At 53.7% G+C, this 12,933-nt stretch overlaps 1 protein-coding gene across 1 annotated transcript; it reads right to left on the reverse strand.

Annotated features, from left to right (window-relative positions):
* Positions 1-10,046: 10,046 nt before the first annotated feature.
* LOC141735656 (adenosine 5'-monophosphoramidase HINT1-like) lies at positions 10,047-12,474 on the reverse strand (the record flags this gene model as incomplete). Its single annotated transcript, XM_074568709.1, is given in 4 exon segments — positions 10,047-10,381; positions 11,192-11,296; positions 12,348-12,377; positions 12,379-12,474. Coding segments are annotated over 4 exon segments (396 nt in total), but the record flags the coding sequence as incomplete, so codon positions are not given.
* Positions 12,475-12,933: the final 459 nt, after the last annotated feature.

Here is a 12,933-nt window from a genome sequence, read left to right on the forward strand (position 1 = left end):
TATTGAAGCCGGAAAAGGACGTGAAGTCCTGATCCATAATCCTGCATAATCACTTTCCTCCTGACTAAAAGGTTCCTTTGAATTAACATATAGATTTAAGGCCTGGCAAATCCAGTCTTCAAAGGATCCAAAAACAGGCCAAAAGACATGTGGTTTTAAAGGTTTCTTCGGCCATTCAATCATACAATAGTGAACTAATTTTAATTTACTTTTTCCTTTTCTGGGGCCCCTTTCATTCCAATTCCTAATCATTATTCCTAATGGACTTTCCAGTGGTATATCTGGTAATTTGCTCCCTTTCCTCTGGTCCTGGGTCTTCGATTTTGTCTGACCCATCTAGGAATTTTACTGTGGCAATTCCTACAGCCCTTGGTTACCAGTAAGAGTGTCTTGCAGGGGGTTTAGGACCTATCACCCACCCACGAATCCTATAGGAATCGCTTCGGTCCTTCACCGGCCAAGTCCCTCGCGGGAGATTGGAACCGCGGTTAGAAGACCTCCACAATCACTTCGGAACCAGGTTCCGTCTCAATCACACTCTTACACACAGGCAACCGAATCCCACCCAATCGAACGGTATACACTTTAAATACTTACGACTCCGTCATCTTCGTTCGGATCTTCGCGCGCAGAATTACGGGTAAAATAAACTGCTGCAGCCGGCAAGGGAGCTCATAAAAATAAAAATCAAAATCTTTTCTTTGCTTGCCTTTACTCAGGTTCAGGATGGCGTTAGTCCCGACCTGACCTGATCAGGAGCCACCTAATGGTGGGGCGCCCCTCCTAGATCAAGTCAGAATTCAGGAACTAAGACCATCCCGGACGAGCCCCCAAATTGTGATAAATGATTTAATCGCAAACAGGATTCCAATTAGAATTTATAATTTATTAAAGGAATAAAGGCAAGCAAACAGCGCTGGGTGTGCCGGGAGTCTCTGCCCAACCAAGACACACACCTTACAGACCCCATTTTTGGTTTATATCTCCTATACTAATACATATTCATAACTGTCTCTAAAATGGTTGGCCCTTGCCAAAAATGGGTGTATCCCCCCTCTTACAGGTCACTATGCAGATAACAACAGGACCGGTTTAAGTTGGTATTCTAGAATGTTCGCCAGGTGGCTCCTGCAAAACACAGACACGATAGACACACCGTCTCGTCTGCGGCCATACAGACAAAACAATCAAAGGTCACACTTCACCCTGTGGCCCTAACACTGTTCCACACTGACACGAATCAGTTAAGCACAATTCACATGTTGTTTAAATAAACTGCACTTTTTTAAGTAGCTAGTCGTTTTGGTTTCTCACTGAACGCGACCAAAGACTCGAGAGTGGCCGTGCTAGTTCATGAGCACGACTAGACTGAAGGTGCAGTCCACTATTAGTGTATCCAAATCGTAACAGTTTAATACATATTAAATGCGATTGGACTGATAGTGCTGAATTGGGCATCGCTCAGAATTTAAACCTAGCCGCACCTAGCCTCCCACCTCGGTGAGGAGTGTTAGAACGCAAGGGGGTTTATTTTCTGCCAAAACCGCTTTGCCCCTTTTCACGCAACAGTGGGGGGGCACAGATCGAGATAGGATTTGCGCTAAGCTGGGTAGGAGGCTCGTAGAAAAACAGGCAGTGCCCCCAAAGCTGCCCAAGGGTGGTCTCTGGTGCCCTGCACCCCCGGGGATAGTGAGCAATTTGATTGGTCTACACAACTGTATTGTAACATGTATAAACCCTGCTTTCCTCTGTAGCGGGCTAAGGATATCCTTAGCCGCCTTTGCGGCAAGGGCACGTTGTCGGCTCACGTTCAACTTGATGTCCACCAGGAGCCCCCCACGTCAGCAAAGCTGCTCTCCAGCCAGTCGGCCTCCAGCATCTACTGGTGCATGGGGTTGTTCCTCCCCAGTGCAGGACTTGTGTATGTTCAGGTTCCTCAGGTGGTCTCGAACCGGATCCTTTCCTACGATGGGAGGGACTTTGTTCCCCCAGTCCCTGCCTTGAGGTTCAGGGACTTGGGAGATGCGGGAACAGTGATTGCCGGCGACAACGGAGGAGAAAAATCCTTGAGTGCCTCGGCCTTCTCCATGTCGGTTGGCGCTAGCTCTCCTGTCTTACCTATCGGAGGGGGGTGGGGGTGGGGGTGGTGTGCGTTTTCTTTAGTCTTCCTTTTCTGACCAACGCACCTGTAGAAGCCCTTCTTATGATTCTTCTTCACATCCCTTGCCAAATTCAGCTCCAGCTGTGCCTTAGCTTTCCCGACCCCATCCCTATATTCTTCCCAGGATGCGTGTCTCTGCTTCCACCGCCTACGCATTTCCTCCTTGCGCTTCAGCTCGACCAGAAGGTCCTTACTCAGCCATGCTGGGCTCCTGCCTTCCTTGCCTGATTTCATAGAATCGTCTAGGTCGGAAGGGACCTTTAAGATCATCGAGTCCAACCATTAACCTAACGCTGCCAAAACCACCACCAAACCACGTCCCTAAGCGCCGCGTCTACCCGTCTTTTAAATACCTCCAGGGATGGTGATTCAACCACTTCCCTGGGCAGCCTGGTCCAACGTTCGATAACCCTTTCCGCGAAGAAATTTTTCCTAATATCCGTCCTAAACCTCCCCTGGCGCAACTCGAGGCCGTTTCCTCTCGTCCTATCGCCTGTTACTTGAGAGAAGAGACCAACCCCCGCCTCGCTACAACCTCCTTTCCGGTAGTTGTAGAGAGCGATAAGGTCTCCCCTCAGCCTCCTTTACTCCAGGCTAAGCCACCCCAGTTCCCTCAGCCGCTCCTCATAAGCCTTGTGCTCCAGACCCCTCACCAGCTCCGTTGCCCTTCTCCGGACACGCTCCAGCACCTCCGTGTCTTTCTTGTAGTGAGAGGCCCAAAACTGAACACAGTATTCGAGGTGCGGCCTCAGCGGTGCTGAGTACAGGGGGACAGTCGCTTCCCCAGTCCTGCTCGCCACGCTATTCCTGATACAGGCCAGGATGCTGTTGGCCGCCTTGGCCACCTGGGCACACTGCTGGCTCACATTCAGACGGCTGTCTACCAATACCCCCAGGCTCTTTTCTGCCGGGCAGCTTTCCAGCCACTCTTCCCCAAGCCTGTAGCGTTGCACGGGGTTGTTGTGACCCAAGTGCAGGACCCGGCACTTGGCCTTGTTGAACCTCATACCATCGGCCTCGGCCCATCAATCCAGCCTGTCCAGATCCCTCTGTAGAGCCATCCTACCCTCAAGCAGATCGACGCTCCCGCCCAACTTGGTGTCGGCTGCAAACTTACTGAGTGAGGGTGCACTCGATCCCCTCGTCCAGGTCGTTGAGAAAGATATTAAACAGAACCGGCCCCGGTACTGAGCCCTGGGGAACACCACTTGTGACCGGCCGCCAACTGGATTTAACTCCGTTCACCACAACTCTCTGGGCCCGGCCCTCCAGCCAGTTCTTTACCCAGCAAAGAGTACGCCCGTCCAAGCCATGAGCAGCCAGTTTCTCCAGGAGAACGCTGTGGGAAACGGTGTCAAAGGCTTTACTAAAGTCTAGGTAGACGAATTTCTATTTTCCCGTTTCTTACACGTGGGAATCGAGAGCTCTTGTGCTCGAAGAAAAAACGTCCTGAAAGAGCTGCCAGCTCCCTTCTGCTCCTTCTGCACAGGGGCTTCCAACTCCTCCTGTTTGTTACCTGTGCTGCGCGCAGTGGTATAGAGGCACTTCAGTTGGGCTGCCGACCGTGTCGCCTTTCTGGAGGATCAAGCCCCAAGTCCTTTGCGGCATTTCTCAGGGGTTCCCCTGTTGGTTCCTAACGCATCAGCAGCCCCTGGCTCTTCTCTGTTGCTCAGAACTCCATCCCCTTCCCCCGCTGAGCCTAGTTTAAAGCCCTCCTTGTAAGTCCGGCCAGCTTGTTGGCAAAGACCCTCTTGCCCCGCTTGGTCAGGCGAATCCCATCAGCTCCCAACAGACCCGGCTTCTCAAAGGTACACCCGTGATCACAGAAGCCAAAACCTCGCGTATGGCACCAGCTACGCAGCCAGGCATTCACCTGTTCAATTCGTCTCCTCCTTCCTGGACCCCTCCCTCTGACTGGGAGGAGAGAGGAGACCACCACCTGTGCTCCTGATCCTTTTAACATTGCTCCGAGGGACATAAAGTCTCTTTGGAGGGTTCTAAGTTGCCTCGTCAGACCCTACGCGGAATAGTAGGAGCGCATGATAACCTGCAGGGATCACCAGGCTCGGCAGCCTCTCGGCGACGCCACGGATGCGAGCCCCTGGTAGGCAGCAGACTTCTCGAGAGAAATCGCCTGGACGGCAAACGGGTGCGTCGGTGCCTCTCAGTAGGGGATCTCCAATTGCTAACACCTTACGTGCTTTTCTGGTGGCACTGGTTCTGATGCGGGCGGGAGGTTGGGTCAGCTTTGCGTGGTTGGCTTGGCCAAGTTAACCAAGCTCACACCCACCTCCTTATAGCTGTTCCTGGGTTTCCAACACGCGCACACAAAGAGCATCCAACAGGCTCCGCACATTTTCATCCCTTCGCACGCAGGAGTTCCGGTGCCTTGTCTCTTTCATTACCAAGTGAGAACAAAGGGAGACTAGAGCCCTCTGCTCACAAGAGCCTCTTATTGCTCAGAAAGAAGGCTTTTTCTCTTGAAATTTCCCCCCCTCGAAGCAACTGGATCCCCAGCAATTTCCCGACTTTCCTGTCTCCAAAACGTCCTGTCTCCAAAACCCCAGTCACTATCGTTCCTTAAAGCACCAACCCCCTTCAACACTTCTACATGGAGGAATCTGCCCTTTAGGCTTTGTGATGGATTGACCTCGGCCGGCTGTCAGGGGCCCGCCCAGCCGCTCTCTCACTGCCCCTCCTCAACAGGACAGGGGGAGAAAATAGGATGAAAAAGTTCCTTCAGGAAACATCCACCGGCCGGACCCACAGGCAGCAGGGAAATACCTGCCCCGGACAGCGCTTTGCCCTTTCTTCAATAGGTTTTCCCAGGGGCGCCCCCGGCTTCGCTGAGCCGCTCAGCTTTGGCCTGCGGCAAGTCCAGTGCCTAGCTGGCTGGCACCAGCTGCGTCCAGCACAGGGCAGACCCTGGCCTCTTCTCACACAGGCTACCCCCGCAGGCCGCACCTGGAGCGCCGTGTCCAGTTCTGGTCCCCACAATTCAAAAAAGAGACGCAGACCGACTGGGGAAGGTCCCAAGGAGGGCCGCAAAGATGACCAAAGGGCTGGAGAACCTGCCCTAGGAGGAAAGGCTGAAGGAGTTGGGTCTCTTCTCCCTTGCAGAAGAGAAGGCTCGCGGGGGAGGGAACCTCATCGCAGTCTGCCAGTACTTAAAGGGCGGCTACAAAGAAGAGGACGGAGGCTTTCCCACAAAAGCACCCTTGTATGGCATGCCTGTAGCGTCGCATACAGTATTTTCTAAAGGTGTTGCAGCAGCAGCCGCCTACACTGGCTTTACGTACATTTGCGTACCGCTTCCAAAGAGCCAAGAGTCTGCTTCCTACAGGACGCAGGAGACTGCTAAGCCGTCCCAGCGTCACGCTTCAAATGACTGGCCAAATCACTATCTATCTATAGAACACTGTTAACAGACCGACACAGTCCACGTACTTACACTCCGGGGAGACGCCGTTTTAACTTGCGGAACTATTTCCCTCAGTAAGACGCACAAGACGGAGGTGAGATCCCCATGCTAAATCTTTATTGTGCAACTGCTGCTCACAGCTTTTATTACCTTCCACAGACACGCGGCACAAAACATTCGACATCAACAGTGCCTAGATCGACGGGCAACAGACGAAATCCATTCAGCGGCGATTTGTACACGTGCAGCAGCTCTTGCGGTGCAAAAATCTCAGCCAGGTGGCCAGCCCAACTGACGGCCACCCAGAATACGTGTTTGTGATAAATGATTTAATCGCAAACAGGATTCCAATTAGAATTTATAATTTATTAAAGGAATAAAGGCAAGCAAACAGCGCTGGGTGTGCCGGGAGTCTCTGCCCAACCAAGACACACACCTTACAGACCCCATTTTTGGTTTATATCTCCTATACTAATACATATTCATAACTGTCTCTAAAATGGTTGGCCCTTGCCAAAAATGGGTGTATCCCCCCTCTTACAGGTCACTATGCAGATAACAACAGGACCGGTTTAAGTTGGTATTTAGAATGTTCGCCAGGTGGCTCCTGCAAAACACAGACACGATAGACACACCGTCTCGTCTGCGGCCATACAGACAAAACAATCAAAGGTCACACTTCACCCTGTGGCCCTAACACTGTTCCACACTGACACGAATCAGTTAAGCACAATTCACATGTTGTTTAAATAAACTGCACTTTTTTAAGTAGCTAGTCGTTTTGGTTTCTCACTGAACGCGACCAAAGACTCGAGAGTGGCCGTGCTAGTTCATGAGCACGACTAGACTGAAGGTGCAGTCCACTATTAGTGTATCCAAATCGTAACAGTTTAATACATATTAAACGCGATTGGACTGATAGTGCTGAATTGGGCATCACTCAGAATTTAAACCTAGCCGCACCTAGCCTCCCACCTCGGTGAGGAGTGTTAGAACGCAAGGGGGTTTATTTTCTGCCAAAACCGCTTTGCCCCTTTTCACGCAACAGTGGGGGGGCACAGATCGAAATAGTGTCTTTCTTGTAGTGAGAGGCCCAAAACTGAACACAGTATTCGAGGTGCGGCCTCAGCGGTGCTGAGTACAGGGGGACAGTCGCTTCCCCAGTCCTGCTCGCCACGCTATTCCTGATACAGGCCAGGATGCTGTTGGCCGCCTTGGCCACCTGGGCACACTGCTGGCTCACATTCAGACGGCTGTCTACCAATACCCCCAGGCTCTTTTCTGCCGGGCAGCTTTCCAGCCACTCTTCCCCAAGCCTGTAGCGTTGCACGGGGTTGTTGTGACCCAAGTGCAGGACCCGGCACTTGGCCTTGTTGAACCTCATACCATCGGCCTCGGCCCATCGATCCAGCCTGTCCAGATCCCTCTGTAGAGCCATCCTACCCTCAAGCAGATCGACGCTCCCGCCCAACTTGGTGTCGGCTGCAAACTTACTGAGTGAGGGTGCACTCGATCCCCTCGTCCAGGTCGTTGAGAAAGATATTAAACAGAACCGGCCCCAGTACTGAGCCCTGGGGAACACCACTTGTGACCGGCCGCCAACTGGATTTAACTCCATTCACCACAACTCTCTGGGCCCGGCCCTCCAGCCAGTTCTTTACCCAGCAAAGAGTACGCCCGTCCAAGCCATGAGCAGCCAGTTTCTCCAGGAGAACACTGTGGGAAACGGTGTCAAAGGCTTTACTAAAGTCTAGGTAGACGAATTTCTATTTTCCCATTTCTTACGCGTGGGAATCGAGAGCTCTTGTGCTCGAAGAAAAAACGTCCTGAAAGAGCTGCCAGCTCCCTTCTGCTCCTTCTGCACAGGGGCTTCCAACTCCTCCTGTTTGTTACCTGTGCTGCGCGCAGTGGTATAGAGGCACTTCAGTTGGGCTGCCGACCGTGTCGCCTTTCTGGAGGATCAAGCCCCAAGTCCTTTGCGGCATTTCTCAGGGGTTCCCCTGTTGGTTCCTAACGCATCAGCAGCCCCTGGCTCTTCTCTGTTGCTCAGAACTCCATCCCCTTCCCCCGCTGAGCCTAGTTTAAAGCCCTCCTTGTAAGTCCGGCCAGCTTGTTGGCAAAGACCCTCTTGCCCCGCTTGGTCAGGCGAATCCCATCAGCTCCCAACAGACCCGGCTTCTCAAAGGTACACCCGTGATCACAGAAGCCAAAACCTCGCGTATGGCACCAGCTACGCAGCCAGGCATTCACCTGTTCAATTCGTCTCCTCCTTCCTGGACCCCTCCCTCTGACTGGGAGGAGAGAGGAGACCACCACCTGTGCTCCTGATCCTTTTAACATTGCTCCGAGGGACATAAAGTCTCTTTGGAGGGTTCTAAGTTGCCTCGTCAGACCCTACGCGGAATAGTAGGAGCGCATGATAACCTGCAGGGATCACCAGGCTCGGCAGCCTCTCGGCGACGCCACGGATGCGAGCCCCTGGTAGGCAGCAGACTTCTCGAGAGAAATCGCCTGGACGGCAAACGGGTGCGTCGGTGCCTCTCAGTAGGGGATCTCCAATTGCTAACACCTTACGTGCTTTTCTGGTGGCACTGGTTCTGATGCGGGCGGGAGGTTGGGTCAGCTTTGCGTGGTTGGCTTGGCCAAGTTAACCAAGCTCACACCCACCTCCTTATAGCTGTTCCTGGGTTTCCAACACGCGCACACAAAGAGCATCCAACAGGCTCCGCACATTTTCATCCCTTCGCACGCAGGAGTTCCGGTGCCTTGTCTCTTTCATTACCAAGTGAGAACAAAGGGAGACTAGAGCCCTCTGCTCACAAGAGCCTCTTATTGCTCAGAAAGAAGGCTTTGTCTCTTGAAATTTCCCCCCCTCGAAGCAACTGGATCCCCAGCGATTTCCCGACTGTCCTGTCTCCAAAACGTCCTGTCTCCAAAACGTCCTGTCTCCAAAACGTCCTGTCTCCAAAACCCCAGTCACTATCGTTCCTTAAAGCACCAACCCCCTTCAACACTTCTACATGGAGGAATCTGCCCTTTAGGCTTTGTGATGGATTGACCTCGGCCGGCTGTCAGGGGCCCGCCCAGCCGCTCTCTCACTGCCCCTCCTCAACAGGACAGGGGGAGAAAATAGGATGAAAAAGTTCCTTCAGGAAACATCCACCAGCCGGACCCACAGGCAGCAGGGAAATACCTGCCCCGGACAGCGCTTTGCCCTTTCTTCAATAGGTTTTCCCAGGGGCGCCCCCGGCTTCGCTGAGCTGCTCGGCTTTGGCCTGCGGCAAGTCCAGTGCCTAGCTGGCTGGCACCAGCTGCGTCCAGCACAGGGCAGACCCTGGCCTCTTCTCACACAGGCTACCCCCGCAGGCCGCACCTGGAGCGCCGTGTCCAGTTCTGGTCCCCACAATTCAAAAAAGAGACGCAGACCGACTGGGGAAGGTCCCAAGGAGGGCCGCAAAGATGACCAAAGGGCTGGAGAACCTGCCCTAGGAGGAAAGGCTGAAGGAGTTGGGTCTCTTCTCCCTTGCAGAAGAGAAGGCTCGCGGGGGAGGGAACCTCATCGCAGTCTGCCAGTACTTAAAGGGCGGCTACAAAGAAGAGGACGGAGGCTTTCCCACAAAAGGTCGGACGCAGCGTTCAAGGGCAACGAAGGATGGCCCTGCTTTCCCATGCCCGTCTCCCTTTTTTAATAGCTGTTAAAGAAAGATGAAGTTGGCTGTCTCCCTGCGACGTAGCTTTGGTTTGGGTCTGGCTGGGATGGAAGGTAACTTTCCCCACAGCAGCCCTCATAGTGCTGTGCTTCGTAGCTGTAGCTGGAAGGGTGTTGATAACACACCAGTGTTCTGGCTACTGCCGAGCAGTGCTCCCACAGCACGGAGGCTGTCTCTCCAGCCACCCCCACCCCCACAGTCCAGTAAGCTGGGGGTGGGCAAGAGGCTGGCAGGGGACACAGCCAGGACAGCTGACCCAAATGGACCAAGAGAGATATTCCACCGTGCTATGGAAGCACCACAGCTGCCATTCAGACCAATTGTTTTCTCCTACCACGTCCCTCCTCAGCAGAAAAGGGATTATCAACGGGGCCTTATCACGCAGCCCTTGATGAAGTGCTCCAACAGGAGTTGGATGCTTCCAACGCATTGCACTGTGCCGAAAGCACCCTTGTATGGCATGCCTGTAGCGTCGCATACAGTATTTTCTAAAGGTGTTGCAGCAGCAGCCGCCTACACTGGCTTTACGTACATTTGCGTACCGCTTCCAAAGAGCCAAGAGTCTGCTTCCTACAGGATGCAGGAGACTGCTAAGCCGTCCCAGCGTCACGCTTCAAATGACTGGCCAAATCACTATCTATCTATAGAACACTGTTAACAGACCAACACAGTCCACGTACTTACACTCCGGGGAGACGCCGTTTTAACTTGCGGAACTATTTCCCTCAGTAAGACGCACAAGACGGAGGCGAGATCCCCATGCTAAATCTTTATTGTGCAACTGCTGCTCACAGCTTTTATTACCTTCCACAGACACGCGGCACAAAACATTCGACATCAACAGTGCCTAGATCGATGGGCAACAGACGAAATCCATTCAGCGGCGATTTGTACACGTGCAGCAGCTCTTGCGGTGCAAAAATCTCAGCCAGGCGGCCAGCCCAACTGACGGCCACCCAGAATACGTAGATGTACGTGACAGACAGGCTGCCCACCCTCGGGCCCTTCATCCGCAACCATCCGGAATCCATCGGTCAGGCCCAGGTGAGCAGCACGCTGCTTGCCAACAATCATTAAATGCCCAAGAAGCTGGAGAAGGAAGTACAAAACCATAAATAAGTAAAATAAAAAGCCACAGACAAGAAGGGGAGAGGGCAGGGAGGGGAGGAATGAGAGCAGAGAAGCACCCAGAGAAACCAGTTAGCCAACTCCTAGCAATTCAACCACTGCGCTTCAAATTACTGTCTGTCCGCCTGCAACCGGCATTTCCCAAGCAAAGCTACAAAGACCGATTACGCACACTGTAGGGGGGGGGAAGAAAGAGGGCTACGCAATTGTTTTCAAGCTAGACAGTAACGGACTACAAAACAGCCACAGAAGCTAAGTTTGTCTCCGGGTTAAAGCCCCCCGTTATCTCTTCAGGCAACATACGCAACTCGGGTGGAAAATAAGCTTCAGGCTGCCTTTTGCGTGGGTTTACAAAGTCTCTGAACTTGACTTTTATAGCCAAAAGCGAAGCATCCAGCACCTCTCGACCAGCTTTGCCCTTCCTCACCCCCGACCTGCCAAAAACCCCAAGCCCTCTTCTCCGTATTAGAAGAAGTACTACTCCTCCTCTTGCTCTAAACCGTGACAGTAGGCATCACCCTGCGCTCCAAAACAACACTGCATTTTGCACCAGGAGTACGTACCCAGGGATGAGCATTGCTTTATATCGCTACTTTCGGTCAAAAAGCTCAGCTCCATTACAAGCCAGAGAGAAAAGATTATAGCGCCAGAAAACCCAAACCAGCCTACCGTGCCCTATCAAGGGGAAAAGGGGGGATGGGAAAGAGTCTACTAAATTAGGAACTAACGACAGGTACAGTTTAGCGTACAGAAAGCTTCCACAGTACTTACACATTCACCAGGATCTTCTGCTTCGCATAACCTCATAATTGCCTCCTTAGGCATGGCTAGGAAAAGCATCGGAGCTTGGGGTGAAAGATCACGGAACGCAAGGCGCTGGAGGAAGAGTAAACAGTTAAAACGTCATTGGCTTCAGAGAAAGGTAATAATAGCTTAAGCAAATCAATATGCCCCACTGAACTCCTACAGAAGCAGACTTCCGAAAAGTCAGAAGCAGACCCCAAACGCAAGCCGAAACGTTGATTTTTCTTACGCGATATTAATGCTTTCTGTACAAAAAAATACAACGTCTTTACAGAGCCCCCTCCAGAAGTGGGATTCAGCATGCAAGGTGATGGGGGCAAGGAGGCGGGCCAGTACTTCAGACTAGCGACCTCCAGTACGTTTTAATTCGGGTCGATCGTTTCCTAAGGATGACGAGTTTCTGGATTTACTTTTTTGGTAAAGAAAAATAAGAAAAGCTGTAACAATCCAGTTTGGGGGCGCAGAACCAAAGCCTAGCACAGCAGAGCTGCGAAATCTCTACAGTGCTATTAGGAGGCACATCAAGACCTGCGTTTCTCCTACGCAGAACTAACTCATTACGGTCACCACTCAGACGTTCACCGTTTACATACATACGCCTGGAATCCCCGAGGAGACTGACTGCGTGCGCTTAATCTAAGGTTTCAAGACTGTCGTCCTACACGAGGTAGGACCACTCGCATCCCTCGGCAGCAAACTTTGCACGACTTGCAGTGCCAAAGGGATATCACGCGGCAAACGTCTGCGGCTGCCACCAAGTGCCTTACCGTCAGAGGCCCTCCTCTACGCACGCGCGCACGCGACACGGCGGGGCTGGGAACCGAGGCGAGCCGGCCAGCACCAGCAACCCAGTACGCGCCGCGGCAGCCGGGGGCGGGGGGGCCGCACCGAAGAAGCGCGATGTTATAGGGATCGCGCAGTAGAGAGCGCCACAACCCAGAGAGGCCCCGTCCCTCCACCGCCCGCCCGCCCGCCCGCCCGCCCGCAGCAAGGCCGCCACCCGCCCTGCCGCGCTCCCGGGCACCGCGCAACGGGTCCTCGGCTCAGGGTGCCTGCGAGCGCGGGGGGAGGGGGGGACGGGGGGAGGGAGGAGGAACCGCGCTCAGAGCAAAGCCGCGGCTACCTCCTCGTCCTCGTAGGCGACGTTGGCGGGGAAGCGCCTTGCCGATGATCTTCCCGAAAACACTGCGGGTGGCGGCGGCACCAGGCCGGGCGGCCCGCGCCCCAATAAGCTCGTCGGCCACGACAACGCCCCTTGTCGCCCCCGCGCTTCCTCCACTCGGCCAGGCCCTCCGCGGCGCCCATTGGGCCGCCAGATGGCCGCCGGCCGATCCCGCGTCTCGATTGGCTGTCTCGTCTGTCGTTTTCGCTTGTCCCCGGCCCCCCGGCGGGTCCGCCCTCGTCGACCTGGTGCTTAGCGGGGCTCAGGGAGTTTGCGTGCCCTGGGGGCGCGGAGGGATCCGACCTGGGGGCGGAGGGAGAAGACGTTGGGCCAGTCCGCGGAGGGATCCGTGCCGTGTAGTGCTGCGACCCTGTGGGCGGGCGACGAGGTCTCAGAAGAGGCTGTTGTAGCTACAAGTACTATTGACTGTTATTTATTACCGCGTCAACTCCACCCCAAACGTGCTTGTGGCTTTTTGGTGCTGCTCCCTCCAGTCAAAGGACTGCTTTTGCCAGGGCAGGGCAGGCCTTAACTTTTCAGAACACTC

The sequence above is a fragment of the Larus michahellis genome, chromosome W (assembly GCF_964199755.1).
Source record: "Larus michahellis chromosome W, bLarMic1.1, whole genome shotgun sequence".
Classification (NCBI taxonomy): domain Eukaryota; kingdom Metazoa; phylum Chordata; class Aves; order Charadriiformes; family Laridae; genus Larus; species Larus michahellis.